At 41.4% G+C, this 19,343-nt stretch overlaps 1 protein-coding gene across 7 annotated transcripts in view; it reads left to right on the forward strand.

Moving 5' to 3' along the window:
- Positions 1-19,343, forward strand: part of Helz (helicase with zinc finger) — a 128,380-nt gene that overhangs the window by 57,624 nt on the left and 51,413 nt on the right. For 6 of the 7 annotated variants that reach the window (XM_027425844.2, XM_027425849.2, XM_027425846.2 and 3 more), the window contains 8 exons: positions 456-789; positions 1,579-1,709; positions 6,308-6,487; positions 6,954-7,058; positions 11,619-11,797; positions 13,839-13,957; positions 15,872-16,017; positions 17,646-17,793. In XM_027425844.2, coding sequence (XP_027281645.1) covers positions 456-789; positions 1,579-1,709; positions 6,308-6,487; positions 6,954-7,058; positions 11,619-11,797; positions 13,839-13,957; positions 15,872-16,017; positions 17,646-17,793 — 1,342 coding nt within the window. The remainder of the gene's footprint in view (positions 1-455; positions 790-1,578; positions 1,710-6,307; positions 6,488-6,953; positions 7,059-11,618; positions 11,798-13,838; positions 13,958-15,871; positions 16,018-17,645; positions 17,794-19,343) is intronic. The other variant, XM_027425847.2, reaches the window with a different exon arrangement.

Raw genomic sequence — 19,343 nt, forward strand, 5'->3', positions numbered from 1 at the left:
ATTAAACATCACCTGTCATTTATTTAGATTTACAAGAATTATTTATTTGTGCGTGTGCATGTGCGTGTGTGTCTGAGTCTGAAAGATTCACATTTTGGGGTCAGAGGACAAACTTTTAGGAGTCAGTTTATTACTTCCATGGGTTCTGGAATCGAACTCAGGTTACCATAGTTGGCAGCAGGCGCCTTTACCCACTGAGCCCACTCAGGGGCCACACTTAGTCATTTAAAAAAAATCCATATTCTTTAGCACAACTAAGTATGCTTGTGTAACTTGAATTCAGCTTGGATTTAGGGGAGAAAAATTATAGTATGTAGAGTTGGTAATTCAGTACAATAGAATTGATACATTTCCATATATTTATGTCTGAATAAAAAATTCAAATATATTGTATTTTTCCAGGTCTTATGGTTTTGATGAGAAATACTCAAACTAGTTTTCTCCTTTTGATTTAGGTTCAACCTTAAAGTGCAATTGCAGATTTTAGCAAGCTTCATGCTCACTGGAGTTTCTGGGGGTGCAAAGTATGCTCAGAATGGACAACTTTTCGGTCGTTTTAAGCTCACTGAAACCCTTTCTGAAGATACTTTGGCTGGACGACTGGTGATGACCAAAGTCAATGCTGTTTATTTATTGCCAGTCCCTAAAGAGAAGCTAGTACAGACCCAGGGAACCAAAGAGAAGGTTTATGAAGCTACTATTGAAGAAAAAACAAAAGATTATATATTTTTAAGGATATCCAGGGAATGCTGTGAAGAGCTTAATCTTCGGCCTGACTGTGACGCACAGGTATGTTTGCAGGCAGTGCCTTCCTCAGAGTGTGTTCACCCCAGTGTTAGCCGCTGCCTCTGGCTGCTGCCTGTTCTCCCTCCACCCAACCAGCAGTGCACTTGACGTGGAAGTCTTACCTGGGTGGTTAGAATTCCACTCTGGCCGCCCTTTGAATGTAAGGAGCATGTTGTATGTTTCTGTCGCACAAAGCTTCTTGATTAGACATTGGCATCAGCAAAGGAAGAGCAGATTTGTTTTGGGAGCTGCTACATCCAGGGCCATGGGATCAACACCATGTCTGCTTCCCTTCTGTTTGCATTAATGGTGTTTAGGTGAAGCCTGTGCTCAGTTTGCCATGTTTAACTGGAAAGCTATCCTGTCTTCTTAAATATTAAACTTAGTGGACCATGATTCCTAGTCAGTCTGTACCGGGTTATAAGGCTGATTTTCACTCAACATGTGATGCTACATACTTGTTCTTCAAAAGTGTTCTTCATGGACGTGGTGGACTCAGATACTCTTATCTAACATTTATAAGGTTTTAGTTCTTACTGTGTAAAATGAGGTCAGTAATAGCATGTATACTGTGTCAGTATGATCACATGAGGTCATCCATGGCAGCTGCTTGTTACAGTACCTAACAAGCACAGCCAGTGTTTTCTACACCAAGTATTGTTAGGATATGATCGTAGTTTGAAAGAAACTAACTTGTCCTGCAAGCTGTTGTCTCCTTGAGGTATTTTTGTGTACTGCCAATATCGATGTTGCTGTAAAAGCTGTTTTACAAATGTTCATTTTGTGTTTCAGGTTGAGCTTCAGTTTCAATTGAATCGATTACCCCTCTGTGAAATGCATTATGCACTAGACAGGATTAAGGACAATGGTGTTTTGTTTCCAGACACCAGTATGACTCCTACCATACCTTGGAGTCCTAACAGGTATGAAAAGAGATTTCTTAGAAAAAGAAGCTTGTTAATATTAAATTGAATGCCTGTATTCAAGCATACTTCTTTGGTGCTCCCCCCCCCTTTTTTATTTAAAACAGCATCTCACACTGTAGCCAGGCTGGACTGGATCTTATTATGTAGTTCAAGCTGACCTTTAACTTGTAGCAGTCCTCCTGCCTCAGCCTCTCCAGTGCTGGGGTTGCAGGTGCAAGCCAGTACACTCAGCTCAAATTTTGTTAGAAAATTTGTCTGTGTTCATCAGGAGATGAATGAAACATTTGGCATTCAGACTGTAAATTAGATCTATGGCTTCTCTCAGTCCTGCAGTTTCTCTCAGTGGTCTCAGTTTGATAGAATACTGAGCAGCTTAGGGATTTTTCCAAACGGAATTCTAACATGGTAACCATGACCTTTCAGCAGTGGTTCAAATCTATACAACAACTTTGGGACGTAGATGATGTTGTGATTTAACAAAGTGGAGGGGGAGGATATTTCTTCAGAAACTGCTGTCAAGTTAGGGGCTGTACAGGTAATGATCTACTTAACTGTCACCCCCACCTGCAGTTAAATAAAGTACTGCTGGTTTGTCCCAAGAATATACAATTTTGCGAGTATTCGTTCATCTTTGTCACTGATTACTGTCCCATTAAGTCCTGCCTTCCTAGCTCACTTGACCTTAAAAAAGTATCTAAGTGGCTTTACACAATAAAGACAAGGTTGGGTGCCTACCTGGCAGAGGTGGCCCTGTTTCCTACTGATGGATGTTCTGGCATCTTTAGTGATTGATTTCCAAGGGCCCCTGCATGTTGACAAGTACAGAGTGAACACAGAGGACCAGGTGGTACATCTTTACGGATTAGGCCTAGAAGTTGCACATACAAGTCTACTCAACGTTCCGTTGCTTCTGCTCCTAAAAACAGAATAAAACACAAGTACAAGCTTGCCATTACTGCCTTTCCCCACTTGTTTTTATTGCCAAGTTTCTCAACAGGCACTAGTCTGCATGTCTCCAGCATTCTTCATTTATTGTGTCTTTGCAGCTCTCTGTCCTGAAAGTCTGCTTCTAAGAACCCGGGGACATCCCAGCTCTCATTTGGCTGAGCTTCTTTGCACACATCTCTTTCTTTGTATTCTTGTATCTGGTACTTAAGTTAGGCCTGAGCTATTACTGTGGCATTCTGTTGAACTTCCATCCTGCTGTCTGTATCTCTGTTGTCTGGTCCTACCCAAATACTTCTTCCAAAGTTAGTTTTTTAAACCAACCATGGCATTTCATCATGTGCAGATCTCTGGATACAGTCTGAGAGCCCGACTCTGAGCTCTGTCCTAGGTTCTCACTGACTCCCTCCCAGGGCTGTCTCTTGTTGTCTCAGCCCCCAGGCTCTAGCTGCCTTGACATTTATTTGTGCCTTCCTGTACTTATTTGCCTCCTTATGTTTTTTGTTATTCCTGTAGAAATATTACAAATACTGTGTCTTCATTGTGTGTCTATCACTTGTCTCTTCTCACCTTTGCATGGTTTCCTCTGCTAAACAGTTTCTGACCAGGGGCAGCCTTCTGAAGACCCCCGTTTGGTCATTTTGAGTCACATGCAGCTTAAGCGTTCACTCTTCTGTGGCAGTTCTGTGCTTTCCAGCATGGTCTCTCTAAATTCATTTTCATCAGTTGTGTGCAGTTCAACTTTTTCCTGGACTCTGAGCTTTGTAAAGTATGAGACCATGTCTTATTTATTTTGAATCAAGAGAGTCTTATACGTTGAAGTTAATATTAATTTCAAGTCTAAATTAGAGGAAGTTTCGGCTCGGATGTGAGGGACCCTAATGAAGTTTGGCATCCTGACTTGATTTGCTCACTGTGTCCAACAGTACTGACAGTTAACTGCAGAAGTGCCAAGAAGCCATTGTGCAGCATGCTTTTAAGCAGGACCAGGCTTGCCATGGCCGTAGGGACAGTAGTGGAAGGCCCTGTGACTAGGACCTGAGAAGCCAGTAGCCATCCAAACTCTTGTGGAATCCCAGGGAGTGTAGATAGACGGTGAAGCTGAGAAGTCCTTCTTGAGCATGTAGCCTCTAAACTAACTGCAGGAATGCATTGGGCCAGAGAAGAAATGGCTTTGAGTTAACTTAGTGTTGGGAATAAAAGGATTTTTATTCCATTTTTTTTTTTTTTCCCTGAGACTAAGCTCAGAGAGATTCCATTCTCAACTATGGAAGCAGTGCTTTGCAGCATCCATGTTTAGGTCACTCTTTTACTGAGCAGTGGTACAATAACGATAGTTGCTTTCAGGTTTTGGTTTTCTTTAGATATTCATTATTCATTACCAGAAATTACAGAGATGACTGGCATCGATAAAGTTTCAGATCTGCTCTGGAAACAGTTGATAAACAGAATGAGTTCCATATTGAAGGAAAGATATGGACTAATTTACAGAATTGTTTCTTAGCTTTGAAGTTAATTTATGGAGTCTTATTATCTACAGCATTCTGTAACTCATGCTGATGGGAATGAGTACTATGTGTTGTTTTGTTTTTTAATGTATATTATTCATGTAATGTCGTTTCCTAAAATTATCAGAAAATAGAGAACTAGAAACTAAGGTGGACTGAACTTTTGTGGCTCAATTATTTTTCCAAACAGCTTTAGATGAGTGTTTTAGTTCATGTAAACATATGCACGGTCTCATTGGCTTTAAGACAGCTGTCTATTGCCAAGTCATACGTCTGTAGACAGATGAAGGGGTATGAAAGGCAGGGGATCTTGTAACTGCAGTGCCATATGTGGGTGTATGAAATAGTTTTCTGAGCTGACCTGCTGTTGTGCCCAGAGGCAGGTAGCCAGGATCAGGGCAGAGGCCATCAATGCAGTCACAGACTTTCCTCCTGGCCTAGAACAACATGTTGGGATTTTTTGTTTGCTGTTGTTTTCTGATGCTTGTTGTTTGTTGGTTATGTGATGGCCACTTGGGATTTATTGCCACATGCTCTTTGCAGCTAGAGGAGCACCAACATGAGAAGGGCTTTATTGACTTAAAAAAAAACCCAAACTAGTGAGCATTGCTTTTGTTGTTATTGTTTTAATATCCATAGAAGCTGGTTTGAGAGACTTCTTCCCACATCAGATTGGCCAGAGTTGGGTCTCCAGCAAGCTAGGCTCAGGAGAGCATGAAGGCAAAGGAAAGGGGTGCTGGGGATGATTTGGGGGTAACCATGCTGATGTCTGCCTCAGTTGGGTCTGGGCATGGTGGTCACCTAGAGAAATAGAAGATGTAGTGTTGCTAGGCACTGGAAGAGCTGAGTGCAGAAGCTGGCTGTTGAAGAGGGACTCTGAAGTAAGATGCTCTGTGTAGTCCATGCCACAGAGTCCTTTTATCCTTCTACTGTTAACAAAGTCAAATTCAGAAAAATAAATAAGTAGTGGCATGTTTTATTTTCCAAGTTGATTTTCTAAGATTTTATATCAAATTAAAGAATCTCCTTGGTTTGAGTTTAGTACAGTGGACCAGTTGCAGTTCTTAAGCATCTCAGACTGTTAGGCCAGTATGCATATGTGAGAAGTCTAAGTGCAGTTCAGCTTTCCTCACTGAGACGGACTTTTGCTCTCAAGTCTGTTCTCCTGTCTGGGTCATTCTGAACATACTTGGCAGTCTGCAGGACTGTCTTCACACACCCTTCCTGTTTTGGTTTACATTGTCATTACTTTACTTTAGTCGGTGCAGTCTTTGGCATTTGGAGTTGTGAGGAAGAATACTGTTGGTTATTTAGTTTCATCTGTCTCAGCATCTGGTGTCCATTGTAAGCTTCAAATCTTAACCATGTCTCGGGATGGGCACTCGCCGGATCGATCGAGTTACACACGCCATGTGCCACTGCAACAGGTGTTCTTCACTCGGGATGATAGGAGCTAAGTGGATGGTTTGGGCGTGAAAATACTGGAAAATAAAACCCTTTAAGAAAAAACCTGCTACTTAATCAAGATTTTTATCAATCTGCTACTTAATCAGCTTTGATATCTCTTAACCAGGGGAATGCAGATTTTTTTCCACTTTCTTTTTTTTTTTCTCTCGAGACAGGGTTTCCCCGTGGCTTTGGAGGCTGTCCTGGAACTAGCTTTTGTGGACCAGGCTGGCCTTGAACTCACAGAGATCCGCCTGCCTCTGCCTCCCGAGTGCTGGAATTAAAGGTGTGCGCCACCAACACGCCCGGCTTTTTCCACTTTCTTTGTGTTCTAAATTTGTCTGGAGACCTTTCAATAGGTCAGCAGTAGAAATTTAGATAGTTGGTTTTTTGCATTCGATTTGCTGGGAAGGAAATGGCAGCTTCCTCATTATGCATAGGAAACAGTTTTCTGCATTTTGAAATATTGCCGGCAGATAGACTCCAAGTGTTTGATTTCTTTATATTAGTATCTAACACAGGTTAGTTTTGATTCATGGCAGAATACCTTACATTGCCTTTCTTGAGTAATCTGGAGAGGTTTTGGAGTTTGTGTTGGTTATTGTAGATTCTGTGCTGCTTGGGTAGATGTAGTATCAGCAAAAACTGACAATACTCATGTGCATGTTTAAAATAGCACGCTTGAATTTTCTACAGACAATGGGATGAGCAGTTGGATCCTCGACTAAATGCAAAACAGAAAGAAGCTGTTCTGGCCATCACCACTCCACTCTCCATCCAGCTGCCACCCGTTCTCATCATCGGACCCTATGGGACAGGCAAAACCTTCACTCTGGCTCAGGCCGTCAAGCACATCCTGCAGCAGCAGGAGACTAGGTGAGCCGGAGGAGGCGAGCCCATCTCCTTAGCCAGGCACAGCCTCTCTTCTTGTTTTAGAGATAGGATGAAGGCCAGCTAGACAGTTTATTCGGGTCTTAATCCTTAAAGGAACAGTAAGACCTCAGAGCAGTGAAGTTTGTATTCTCTTAGAATATGCTGTTTTAGAAGCTGGCGGTGTAGTCAATGATAGTCTGTACCATAGCCGTCTGCTAAGGGATGGGATATGTTAGAACTCAAAGAGCTGGGTTTAAAGTGTTTATTGCAAAGTAATTTAAAAATTACTTTGGGGAACTCCTCTTTAGCTTAGAGTAGCACACTCTCCTAATGGCATCTGGGTCCCGGTGAGGAGTTTGCACAGGGTGAGGGGAATGGACTAGAAGACGGCCACTGCTCTCTTGGTATTATATACTGCTTGACTAGCTTCGTGTTGTGTCATTCTTTTTATTTGCACCATTTATTTCAGCAGGATTCTCATTTGCACCCATTCTAATAGTGCTGCTGACCTCTACATAAAGGATTATTTACATCCATATGTAGAAGCAGGCAATCCCCAGGCAAGACCTCTCAGGTATTTTTAAGGCTTATTTTGTATCTGTATCGTTCTTTGTTATTCTTAAGAAAAGGTGTCTGTAAAGATTTTAGAGGCTTTGGAAACACCTAAAGCATTAACTGTGCATTGGCATTTGGAGGTTATGTCATTGAAAGAAAGCCTTGAATTAAGGCAAAATGTAAAAATTGTTGACCATTTCTGAAACATTATGTATAAAGAAAGACATCCTTTTTTAAGTTTCTCATGTAAAACTATTGTTACAGTCGGAGTAGAAGTGATTAGCTTAAATAAAATTGAGTTTGATCAAAATTCTTAGCACGGTTTGCACAGCAGAGTAGTCATGCAGTGACAGCTCTTGACCAGAGTCGTTTTTGCTGTGGTCATTTACTGCATGTTAGAGAAGCACGAGGCACTAAAATGATGTGTCCGTCACACTTCTGCAGTACTGTGATGATGTATTCGGGACTTCTTGCTGTCATGTTGGAGACACAGTGTCAAAGGTCCAGTGATTATATATGGACTTAAAATATACTTAAATATACATTGTGGGAGAATAAAAATCCTTTTCTTCAGAAAACAATTAAAGAATCATAAATAGTTGTTTATTATACCATTTGCTTTTGTTATATGAATTAATACTTAGTTATGCCATTTTGCAAACTAATATGTCATGGCACAGGTTGTTCAAATGATTATTAATTATTGCTTAAAATTAATTTCTAACCACACTTTCATCCATAATGTATTAAGCTCTAATTTCTAGTTGAGTCCAGGCATGGAAACATGAAGTTATGCTATTTAATTCTTTAATTCCCATCACCAAAACCCTTTGAAAGAACAGTGGTGTGGCTTGCTAACATGCCTTTGCAGTGGAATCCAGTTATGTGTAATAATGAATTACTGACTGCTCATTCCCTAAGTGAAGATGAGGGTGTTTACTGAAGGATGCTTTCACAGCTAGGTGGCAGATTTGAACCTCTGACCTCACAGTGAAAGTGGAGAAGCTAACATTTTACTCCGAGTGCTCTCACTCTAAGAAGAGTTGATTGTTTTATTTACTTGTAGTGGTGGTGTTTGTGTGTGTGTGTGTGTGTGTGTGTGTGTGTGTGTGTGTTGCATAGAAAATGTGACAATTTGAATATCATGATGTTCTTGGTTTAGAAACAGTTGAGTGAAGCCAGTGGTGGCAGCACACACCTTTAATTCCAGCACTCAGGAGGCAGTGGATCTCTTGAGTTTGAAGCCAGCCTGGTCTACAGAGCGAGTACCAGAACAGCCAAAACTACACAGAGAAACCCTGTCTCCAAAAAACCAAACCAAACAAAAACAAAACAGTTGAGGGAAGGCCTACCCCAGACTTGGTAGATTTAGCATAGGTATTTGCTGTCTGAGATAGTTGGCTCTATCATTTTTCTAGGTTATATAGCCTTTCCATGTGCAATTATTTTGGGCTGGGAGGATCCACCTTGACACGTGTCCCTATGTGTAATAAAAAGTGATTTTCCAGTAGAGTGTAGTCAGAGTGGTCCAAATGTAGAAGCTTGTCCAATAGCAGAGATCTCACTTTTTCTTAGCTCTCAGAGTTGTTGAGTCCAAGATGGAAAAAAAATTTCATCTAGTAAACAGAATAAAATGGAAAACCACTTAGCTTCCTTGAGTGTTTGCTTTTTACAACTCCCTACATACTTACTGTAGCTTTCCTCTCTAGGAAAGGTGCTAACTTGCAGCTGTAGCCTAAGATGATTTGTGTCTTTAGTTGATACTTTTCCTACTGAAAAATAACCATGATAGATTTGGGAGATAGGCTTAGAATGACTAACTGCTCTAGGAAGATGAGCTTCTCTGAGGGTTTTGCTTCTTCTTTGGTTAGTGCTGGGATGGAACCTCCCAGGCTTGGCCATGCCAAGCAAGTGGCTACCCATTTGCCATACCCCTAGCCAAAGGAAATATCAACATTACTAGAGTTGTTCTGGAATTCGAGAGATGAACACAAGAGGGCACCAAATGTCTACAGAGAAGAAAGCTGTTAGGAAGGCAGGCTGGTGTAAGTTGGCTGCTTCTCAGGCCTGTGGTGTGGACTTGGCCCTGGGAAATAGAATAGTTAGTGAGTAAATGTAGTCGTAAGTATGGATAAACACACATAATTAGGATTAGACTCCATGAAATTTCTTCTAGTTGCTAACAGAATCTAAAGTATTTGGAGTTTTTTTTTTTTTTTTTTCTTTCTTCGAGACAGGGTTTCTCTGTGTAGCTTTGGAGCCTATCCTGGCACTCGCTCTGGAGACCAGGCTGGCCTCGAACTCACAGAGATCCGCCCGCCTCTGCCTCCTGAGTGCTGGGATTAAAGGCGTGTGCCACCAACGCCCGGCTAAGTATTTGGAGTTCTTAGACAACATTTTAGATTACATTGATGGATAAACAAATAAACAAATGAATAGAATTTAGGGATTAAAGAAAAAGGAATATAGAAAGCTGGATGGGGAGTGGCACATGGCTGTAATCCGGGTACTTGTGAAGTGGAAGCTGGTGGATTATTGCAGATTTGAGGTCAGCCTTGTCTATATCAGGAGTCTTTGAGAGCTACGTAAGGAGATTTTGTCTCAGAGTTACAAAACAAACAAATAAAAACAAAAGCAAGGAAGAGAAGTACCAGGAAAGCAGTTTCTTTTTGCATGTGGGTCTAAGGATACGTTTCTGACCCTGGCAATGTCAGAGTGGAGTGGGACAGTCATCTGGAGGAAGTGTACTTGTTGCTGTCCAGGCAAGTTGAAGGCAGCTATCATTTTGGGTAGTCTTTAAAGAAACAGCTTCCTTCCTTCCTTCCTTCCTTCCTTCCTTCCTTCCTTCCTTCCTTCCTTCCTTCCTTCCTTCCTTTTAGAGGAATCATCAGTTTTTGACAATTCCTGTTGTGAGTAGGATTTCAGTGTACAGCTAGGTTGTACACTATAGACCAGGCTGTCCTGGAACTCACAGATATCCTCCTGCCCCTGCCTTTTGAGTGCTGGGATTAAAGGTGCATGCCACTGCCACCTGACTAGTAGTGACATTTTTAGTTGCTTATTTCATATGAATTTATTACATCTACAAGACTTCAGTGAATTAAAATTATATATACCAGACTATCTTCTGTTTTAAGGATTAATCTGAATCCTATGTAATATATGAATTGGTTTGTTTCTAGGAATACATAAATATTTAATTGCTGTCTCATATATGTTTAGGTATGTTATTTCTTCCCTGTGGTGCTAGGAACCAGGGTCTTGAGGCATTATCCCCGAGCTACATTTATATTCTCTGTGATGTATTTTGGATAATGACCTAAAAAGCATCATTTGCCAATGCTAATACTCTGATTTGAACAATGTTACATTTATTTTATTTCTTTTTCCACCTTTGTAAACACTACTCCTGTTCATCTCGTTTCAAAAGCTAGAGGCAGGTAGCTGTAGTCCAGCACTTGGCAGGAGTGTAGATTATACTCCATCCACAGTGTAGTGAGGTTGAGGCCAGCCCGGATGATCTCGGACTGTTTCAAAAACAAAAATGAGACATAGAATTCTGTTGGCATTGTTTTAGATATTTAATAATATCTAGTGAATCCAATTTGTGTATCTCTACTGCTATCCAAGCCACCATCATTTCATGTCCAGATGCTGGCATTAACCTCCTGACTGCCTATCTGCTGTTTCTGTACCCTGCTTTCATGTCCGCCTCACTCGGGATTGGGTTAGAATCAATGTATGAGCTTATGAGGGCCTGTCATGAGCACATATTTTCCTGGGAGTAGCTTTTTATATCACAGAAGCCAGCTAATGTTGGAGCCCCTACCCCCATCTGCTTGTTAAACATTGAGCAGTACGCCACCCCTTAACTCTCCCCAAGTGGATTCTGCCCAGAGATTAGAGTTGTCATTTAATGACATGAGTCATCACGACTGCCCTGTCCAGTCTCATGGCTTTTCATTAAACTGGGAGTAAAGCCAAAGCCTTTGTGGTTGCTCCCAAGCCCTGTGCCCTCTGCCCCTGTGCTGTATCGTAGTCAGCAGCTGGGAGATCTGTTTCATGTGGGATGGTGGAGGCTGGAAGTTTAGGTTGCATCTGTACATCAATCAGATCAGAGTCATCTGTAGCTGAGGCCTGTTCAGAATTTCCACTGTAGTTATTTGAAAGATGAAATTTCTTAAGATTTGCACTAAAGAGTTTTTGATTATTCAAAAATATAATCTATATTCAGAAGCCTAGGCAGAGGTCTTTTTAAAAATAGTTTTAAGAACTTTTCTAAAGTAAAATTATTGCAAATTGCTCTAAACTAAAAATGTTATAAGCATATAATTTCATGGTTTGTATTAGCATATGTAATTAAAATATGAATTAAGTACATTTTTGTAAGACAATAATTGAAAAAGGTAATTCAAGAATGGAAGGTTTCAAACTTAATTTTTAAAACTAAATTTTATACTAAAATTCTAAACTTACATGGTATGAATAATTATGAGACTTAGTTGTTAAATTTTGGCACAGTGTTTTAATAATCTGCTATTGTGAACCTCCTAACAGGAAGTGTGGTCTTCTCTTGTAGGGTGTATTTCCGAAATCGCTGGGTGAAGACTGTCCACCCAGTTGTGCATCAGTACTGTTTGATCTCAGGCGCACATTCCACCTTTCAGATGCCCCAGAAGGAAGACGTTCTGAAACATCGAGTGGTGGTGGTCACATTGAATACTTCCCAGTACCTCTGCCAGCTGGACCTTGACCCCGGTATGCCCACTCACCACAGGTGGCTGTCTCCCAGGCTTAGAATATGCGCTGCTTTGGGAAGTGCTATCCTGTGGGCCATATCTGGTCAGGTGTCTCTTTTACTGCACAGAGTACAGCTGCCAATACCATTTGTTAACTTGTTTCTTGTCTTCGACTGCTTTTGTGGTGCAAAGCTGAGGAGGGATCTTCAACAGGGACAGGAACTCTTTGGCCCTTGACTGAAAAACATTTGCCAGCCCTCAGTGTAGTCAGCTTCATGACTGCCATTCCGTTTGTGCTCTAGTTAGCCAGGTGGTCTTTTGTTAACTAATGACCACATGAAGAATCCAGATTTGGACTCTGTGTGTGTGTGTGTGTGTGTGTGTGTGTGTGTGTGTGTGTGTGTGTGTGTGGGTGTGGGTGTGTGTGTCTTTGAGTGGGTGTGGAAGCCAGAAAAGGGTTTCTTCCATCACTCTCTTTTTATTCCTTGGAGACAGAATCTTTCCCTGTTGTCTTGGCTAGACCGAAAGCCTTGCCCGAAAGCCACCAAGCCCGAGTGCTCTTCCTGTGTCCTCTTTGAGGCTGGGGTTATAGGCATCGTGAGATGCCCCACTTGTTATGTGGGTGCTGCAGCCGAGTTCCAGGCTTCATCATTGTGCAGACCTCTTCACTGCTGGGTGCTGGAGCTCTCCAGCTCTGAGATCTTTGTATTTACATGCTGGGACTATGTAAAAATCACTCTTATTTACTTTTTATTTTTGTGTTTTTGAGACAGGGTCTTGCTTTTATTTGTGTTTGTGTTGAACTCAGTATGTAGCCCAGGCTAGCCTTAAACTCACATTCTTCTGCCTCAGCCTTCCAAGTACCAGGCTTCCAGCTCAATCTAATTTTATATGAGCACAGAAATCTAAGATGACAAGTTATGGCGAGTATGGTAGAACTTGACCATGAGGTCATCATATTACTTTATTAGATCATTTAGCAGGGTTCTCATTTGCTCTGCTATAATTGTTGACTTTACCTATTCTGTTCCTGTCTCCTGTTGGAATTGTCTTTAAAGCCATGACAAATCTGAGTCCCTGGGCAATACTTTAACATCTTTAAGATTAAAAGCTCTGTTTATCTGAAATGAAGGAATGGAAGCCAACCTTTTTCTTTTCCTTATTGAGTCTAGTTTTAATTTTAGAAAGGCTTAAGAATTGTTAAGGGAGGTGGCTAACCTGGGATTAGTAGCTAAAATGAGAAGGTCCCCCCATGGGATAAGACTTCCTCTACATGCCTATAGCTCTTAAGTGGCTGCTAGGGCAATCCCAGGGTGTGTTTCAGAGCTGACAGCACAATGGCAGCATCACTGTGAATAAGGCTCTTTGAGAGATTAGTTGGGGAATGTTTACTCAGCCAACCTCCTCCTCACTTGATGCTGAGACCTTGCACACTGATCCTGCAGACAGAGAGTTAGATGCTGTAGCATTGCTTGGTCAGAGGGGGCGTAGCTTGGAAGGGCTGGGCATAGGGTTTCCTCTTTGTAGCCCTGGCTGTCCTGGAACTCACTCTGTACATCAGGTTGGCCTCAAGCTCAGATCTCCCTGCCTCTCCCTTTTCTAGTAGACAACAATTTCAGGATTTATGAAGCTCCTGAAAAAAATGGTAACAAAAGAAAATAGTCACTCTTTTTGATCTTTTCTTTTAAAAAGATTAAAAACATTTATTTTTAGTACTCTGTATATGAGAGAGAGAGAGAGAGAGAGAGAGAGAGAGAGAGAGAGAGAGAAGGTATCAAATATCCCTGGAATTACAAGTAGTTGTGAGCCATCCAACATGGGTTCTGGGAACCAAACTCAGGTCCTCTAGAAGAGCAGTGCATTTGCTTAACTGCTTAGTCATCTCTCCAGCCTCTAACCTTTTGAAAAAAAAAATCATGTCTTAAGCAGATTGTCTAGATAGAGGATGGCCTTAAAGTACTCATGGCTCTAGGATTAAGAATGAAACTCTTTCCCTGGATTGGTGGGAAGCATCCTGCTGTACTGCTGCTATGATGTGTGTTGTTTACACTGTTTTCCAGGGTTTTTTACACATATTCTGTTAGATGAAGCTGCCCAGGCCATGGAGTGTGAGACCATTATGCCTCTAGCCTTAGCAACTAAAAACACACGGATTGTTTTGGCTGGTGATCATATGCAGGTAGGCGGCATCTTAGTCACTGTCTTGCAAGTTACATTTTGATGTTTAATATTCTGTTTTCTAAAATACCAGTTATTACCAGAATAGGGGCTCCTTTCTAGGGCTCCTATCTAACTAGACTTGGCCTCTGTTCTAAAGGTAAGCAGGGGGTAAAACTGGTGATGGGGCAGGAAAGGCGTCTTCTTGTGGCAGCAGTGGGGAGACAGTGGGGTGGGCAGGGGTCGCAGCAGCTGAGGATGTGACAGGTGAACACAAAGGGTGCAGTAGCAGAGTCTGCCGAGGCTTCTGTAATTCCCGACTTCTAACATCTCTCTGTGAAGAGTTAAATTTTTAATATCATGTGAAATAAAGCATACAATTACAATTATAGTCACAGTTTCAAAGAATATGCCAGATTTGCATACTTACATATGAAAAGAGAAGCCGTCCGTCTGTGGCATTGTCTGTCATGCTGTTTGGAGCTTATCCTGCTGCTTCAGTGGGTTGAGGGTCTGCAGAACAGGCTTGAGTCTTCCAGGAAAGGTGCCAGTGTACAGAAGGACTTTTATGCTCGTCTATTGCCTGAAGTAGCTTAAGTGTGACTTTTAGCAGTAAAAGGTGTAGCCTAGAGTGGCTCTTTATACTTAAGGAGATGGAGGAGGCTGGTTGTATTTTTAATTAAAAGAAAAATTTCCTACTATATTTAGCATTTATTTATGGACTTCAGGCTAGTTACATAACCCTTTCTGTAGTTTGTAAAAGTTAATCTAAAAAATATTTATTTTATATGTGTGTGTAGTGGAGTATATCTATGTGCACCATGTGCATGCAATGCCAGTGGTGGTCAGAAGAGGGCGTGGGAATTGAACCTGGTACTCACGGAAAGGGCAGTGAGTGCTTTGAGCCTCTCAGCTGTTTCCCCAGCACCTGTAGCGTAGAGTAGTAGATTTCATTATGGGGAAAAAGTTGTTGATTATTAATGTTAATACTAATATTTTTTCATCATAGTCAAATATCTTATGAGTTAGATTCATTCATTCATTCATTCATTCATTCATTCATTCACTTACTTATCGAGACAAAGCTTTACTGTATATCCCAGGCTAGCCTCAAAACACTTTGACCTCAGTCTCCTAAGTTCTGTGATTCAAGTGTGTGCTACAACATGCAGTCTGAATTTATTATTTTAAAAGTAAACCCTTTAAAACATTATTTATTTATTTAGTGTGTGTGCGTGCCTGTACATACATGTTGTGCATGTGGAGGTCAGAGGATAACTTGCAACAGTCAGTTCTCTCCTCCCACCATGGGGTTCTCAGGACCAAACTCCAGTCATCAAGTTTGAAAGCAAGCACCTTTACCCATTGCTAACTCTCTAGCCCCCATGTTTATTATTTTAAGCAATTGATTGGTTTTGGTGAAGTAACTGATTTGCACTCTTTAAATTGTACAGGAGGGGCTCTGTGTAACTGCAGAAACTCCAGACCCTGTTGTTGCACTACACTTAGTATGAATTTTTCTAGGCCCCCCCACCCCCCCCCAGACAGGGTTTCTCTGTGTAGCCCTGACTGTCTTGGAACTAGTTCTTATAGACCAGGCTGGCCTTGAATTTACAGAGATCCGCCTACCTCTGCCTTCCGAGTGTGCCACCACCGCCCGGCAATAATATTTTTATATAGCAAATTCTGCTGCTTCAATAAATAGCACTGCCCGGCTGTCTAGTCCCTTTTATTTGTAAAATGGTTTGTGGGCAATATGAGTGACTTTTTTTCTTTGGCGGGGGGGGGGGGGGGGGGGGGCGGGCTGGGGTTTTGGTCCAGCATTCAGCATGTTAAATACCTAAGAAATTTTAATGTAGAAGACTGTATACACAGATTCAAAAACACTAATTATCTATCTGGTTAAATTTTCTTTGTATTTGTTTGTCTGTTACAGCTCAGTCCTTTTGTTTACAGCGAGTTTGCCAGGGAGAGAAACCTTCATGTTTCCTTACTTGATCGACTCTACGAGCATTACCCTGCCGAGTTCCCATGTCGGATCCTCCTCTGTGAGAACTACCGCTCCCATGAGGCTATCATCAAGTAAGTGTTAGCTGTCCCCTCTGCCTCGCTGCCTGTGGGCTGTGGGAGGGAAGCCGGCCAGCGCACACATGGCCAGGCACAGGTGACTTTAGGTGGATTATTTGTGGTCTCTGAGTGTTACAGACTGTCCCTAACTTTGTGTTTTTAAAAGAATACCTCAAAATCCAGAGCTGTGATTCTTCATAAGAAATAATGCAGTTTGAGTACTAAAACTCCAAGTTTTACTGGTCATGATAACTTTTTCTACAAATTAATACATAATCTCTATGAAAATGCCTACATTATCTATTTTAAGTGAAAGGAGAAAAACCCTGACACCTGACTCCTTTTAAATACTGTATACATGGTTTAAAGAGTCCTCCCTTATGTGACACCTGGGTGACTGAGTTATGGTCAGCATCCAGTTGAAGGAGCAGAGCATGGCCAACTCAAATCTCCAAGTTCTCTTTTCCAGTCAACACCCACACCAGAAACCAACTCTGCAAAAGCTTCCCATAATTTAGTAATATCTGTTCTGTCATGCCTGTGGAAACCTTAGGTCTCTCTGGAAGCAGTTGCATAGATGGTGTCCAGTCATCATCTCACACTGTAATTTTTTGTCATGGTTGCCATCCATTTGCAGTCAATGATGAGTTTCACACTAGACAGTGTGTTTTTCAGCGAGGTGTGTTCACTTTACAGTTGGAGACTGCATGGTATCCAAGTATGTATTTTTGTGTTTGCATCATAGGATGCAGTCTGGGAACTGCATTTTGCCATTTTGTGAACATCATAGAAGGCTTTTCACAGACCTAAACAGTATAATTAGTCTCCTGTGTCCTGGTAAACATGAGATGAATGAGGCCGCTGAACAGACAGCTTTATAGACACGTTTTTATTTATGTATTTTTTTAATGTATGAATGCTCTGTATGTATGCCTGCATGCCAGAAGAGGGTATCATATCCTATTATAGATGGTTGTGAGCAACCATATGGTTGCTAGGAATTGAACTCAGGACCTCTAGAATAGCAGCCAATGTTCTTCATCCCTGAGCCATCTCTCCAGCACTCAAACATTGGAAGGTGGAAGGATACACTCTGAAATAGCAAAACTCAGTAAATTCGTAAAGCAATGGTGTAGTCATTTGGAATAGGACACACTGTGCATCAATGTCCTTTGTGTGTCTTCACCAGCATCACCGCAGAGGCGGGGACCTCTTGGTGCTGTGTTGTGGATGTGCTAGGAGACTTTCAATTATGGTCTAGGCCATGGGGTCCATTGTTGACCGAAGGGTTGTTAGGTGACGCATGGCAGTGTGTGATCCGAATGAGTGGGATTACATTGTTAACTAAGAAAACAGCTCAGGAAATTTTCTCGAAGAACAGAGGTCTCAGCTGTAGTGACTGTGCATTGTTTCTCTTGTGCTCTGCCTTCATTTCTTACAAAATCAATGCATTAGCAATGGTGTCATAGGAACCTGCTCTGTTACCACTGTCATTATTTCTGGGAAATTATTGGCATCATGAGTATTCAGTGTTTGGACAAAAATTAATTGCAAGCATAAATTAGTATTAGAAGTCATCGGGTTTTTGTGCAGGTGAAATTAAGTTGGCTGATAGCTTCCTTTGTTCTGTTCTTCCTCTGCAGCTATACCTCTGAGCTTTTCTATGAGGGTAAACTGATGGCCAGTGGAAAGCAGCCAGCACACAAGGACTTCTACCCACTCACGTTTTTCACAGCACGAGGGGAAGATGTACAAGAAAAAAATAGCACCGCCTTTTATAACAATGCAGAGGTATCTTAGTGCTTCATACTGACTTTAATGTTTTCTTGGTCTGATTCTCTTGAACATTTATTTAGAATTCAGGGTTGATAGTTTATAGTGTGTTGATTTCTTTTACAAGAAAATAGAGCAAATTTTACATTTATTTATTATGATGAATCTACAGGAGGGGAAAAGTTTGATTTTCTTTTTGTAATAATGTTAAAACAGAAAGCACAACTTTGTGAGGAAAAGCCAACATATACTGACATAGAGCATTATTGGCTCACATCTAAAACAGACTGATTGAATTTCTAGCTCATATTCAAAGGAGACATCATTTTGAATGAGGAAGAGTTGAATTGCAGAATCCTGTGCTTCTGAGAGACCACACAGGCTTCAACACTGGCGTCACTGTTTCATCAGGGGCTTTGTAATTCTCTCTTCCAGTTTCTGCTTTCCAGAGAGAATGGGTGTCCTGAGGGTCAGGTCAGGCAGTAGGCAAACTCACAAGGAAGCCTTTATAAAGGGAGTAATAGGCTAGGAAGCCTGTAGTTAAGGTCCTGTTGTCACAGGAAGGTGAAGGAAGTGTGGTATGTGTTTCATTTCTAGTCTCTGTTCATTGTATTTACACAGAAACAGTTTGTGTTACATAACAGGACCTCATATGAACTTTTAAAAATTGATTAGAGGGTTGTAGTTAGAATTTAGTGCAAGAAAACTGTTGGTGCCACTTGCTCAAACCCTAGCCCCAACCCAAGAAACCTGGCATTTTCATTAGTCTATGCCATTTAAATTTAGGAACAGGTAAACTTCTTTAAATATAGCAAAACTGAAGGTAGCTGTACAGCTCTCCTTTGTTGCTTTCGCACTCAGGCTCAAAGTCATTGGCCTGGAAGTTGGTCTTGGTAGAAGGTGGGTGACTGACAGAGTAACAAGTAGGGCCTAAAGTTCAGAAGGTTCTGGGTCCTCATCATGTGGCACCAGGGATCACAGCCAAGCACTGGGCTCTTGTTCCTTCATGGCATGTTTTCAGGTGGTCTTCAAGCTGTAGGATGTGTACAGCACAACTTTACTGGACTGTCACTTTTACTCCAAGTATTTTGGGAAAAGTTCTTTTGAGGCGGGGGTGGGGGGGTGGTGGTGGTGGTGGTGGTGGTGGTGGTGGTGGTTCTTTTTATATTGTAAAATTGCAAAGACAACATTTGTGCTACCTTTAAATATCAAACATGTAACATTAGAGAAATTTCAAGCGACTTTGAACTTACCCAGAGCATGGCTGTTCAGTTGAATTAATTACTGCTGTCAAAAAAATTTGAGGTTCATTGCCCAGAGTCTCTTCCATGGACCAAAAACCAGGTTCTAGTTTGCTGCAGCTGAGTTCCAAGGGAAAAAAAAAAAGTAGAGCATTTATTAATTAGAAAATTAATGATATTAATTTCATATACATTAATATATTTTTATCATATTCACAAACCCTGCATTACAGGGTAGAGTTTGTTTGTTTCAAGACAGGGTCTCACTGTGTAGCCCTGGCTGGCCTTGAAGTCATCGAGATCTTTCTGCCTTTGCCTTGCAAGTGC

This window comes from Cricetulus griseus, chromosome 7, assembly GCF_003668045.3.
Source record: "Cricetulus griseus strain 17A/GY chromosome 7, alternate assembly CriGri-PICRH-1.0, whole genome shotgun sequence".
NCBI lineage: Eukaryota > Metazoa > Chordata > Mammalia > Rodentia > Cricetidae > Cricetulus > Cricetulus griseus.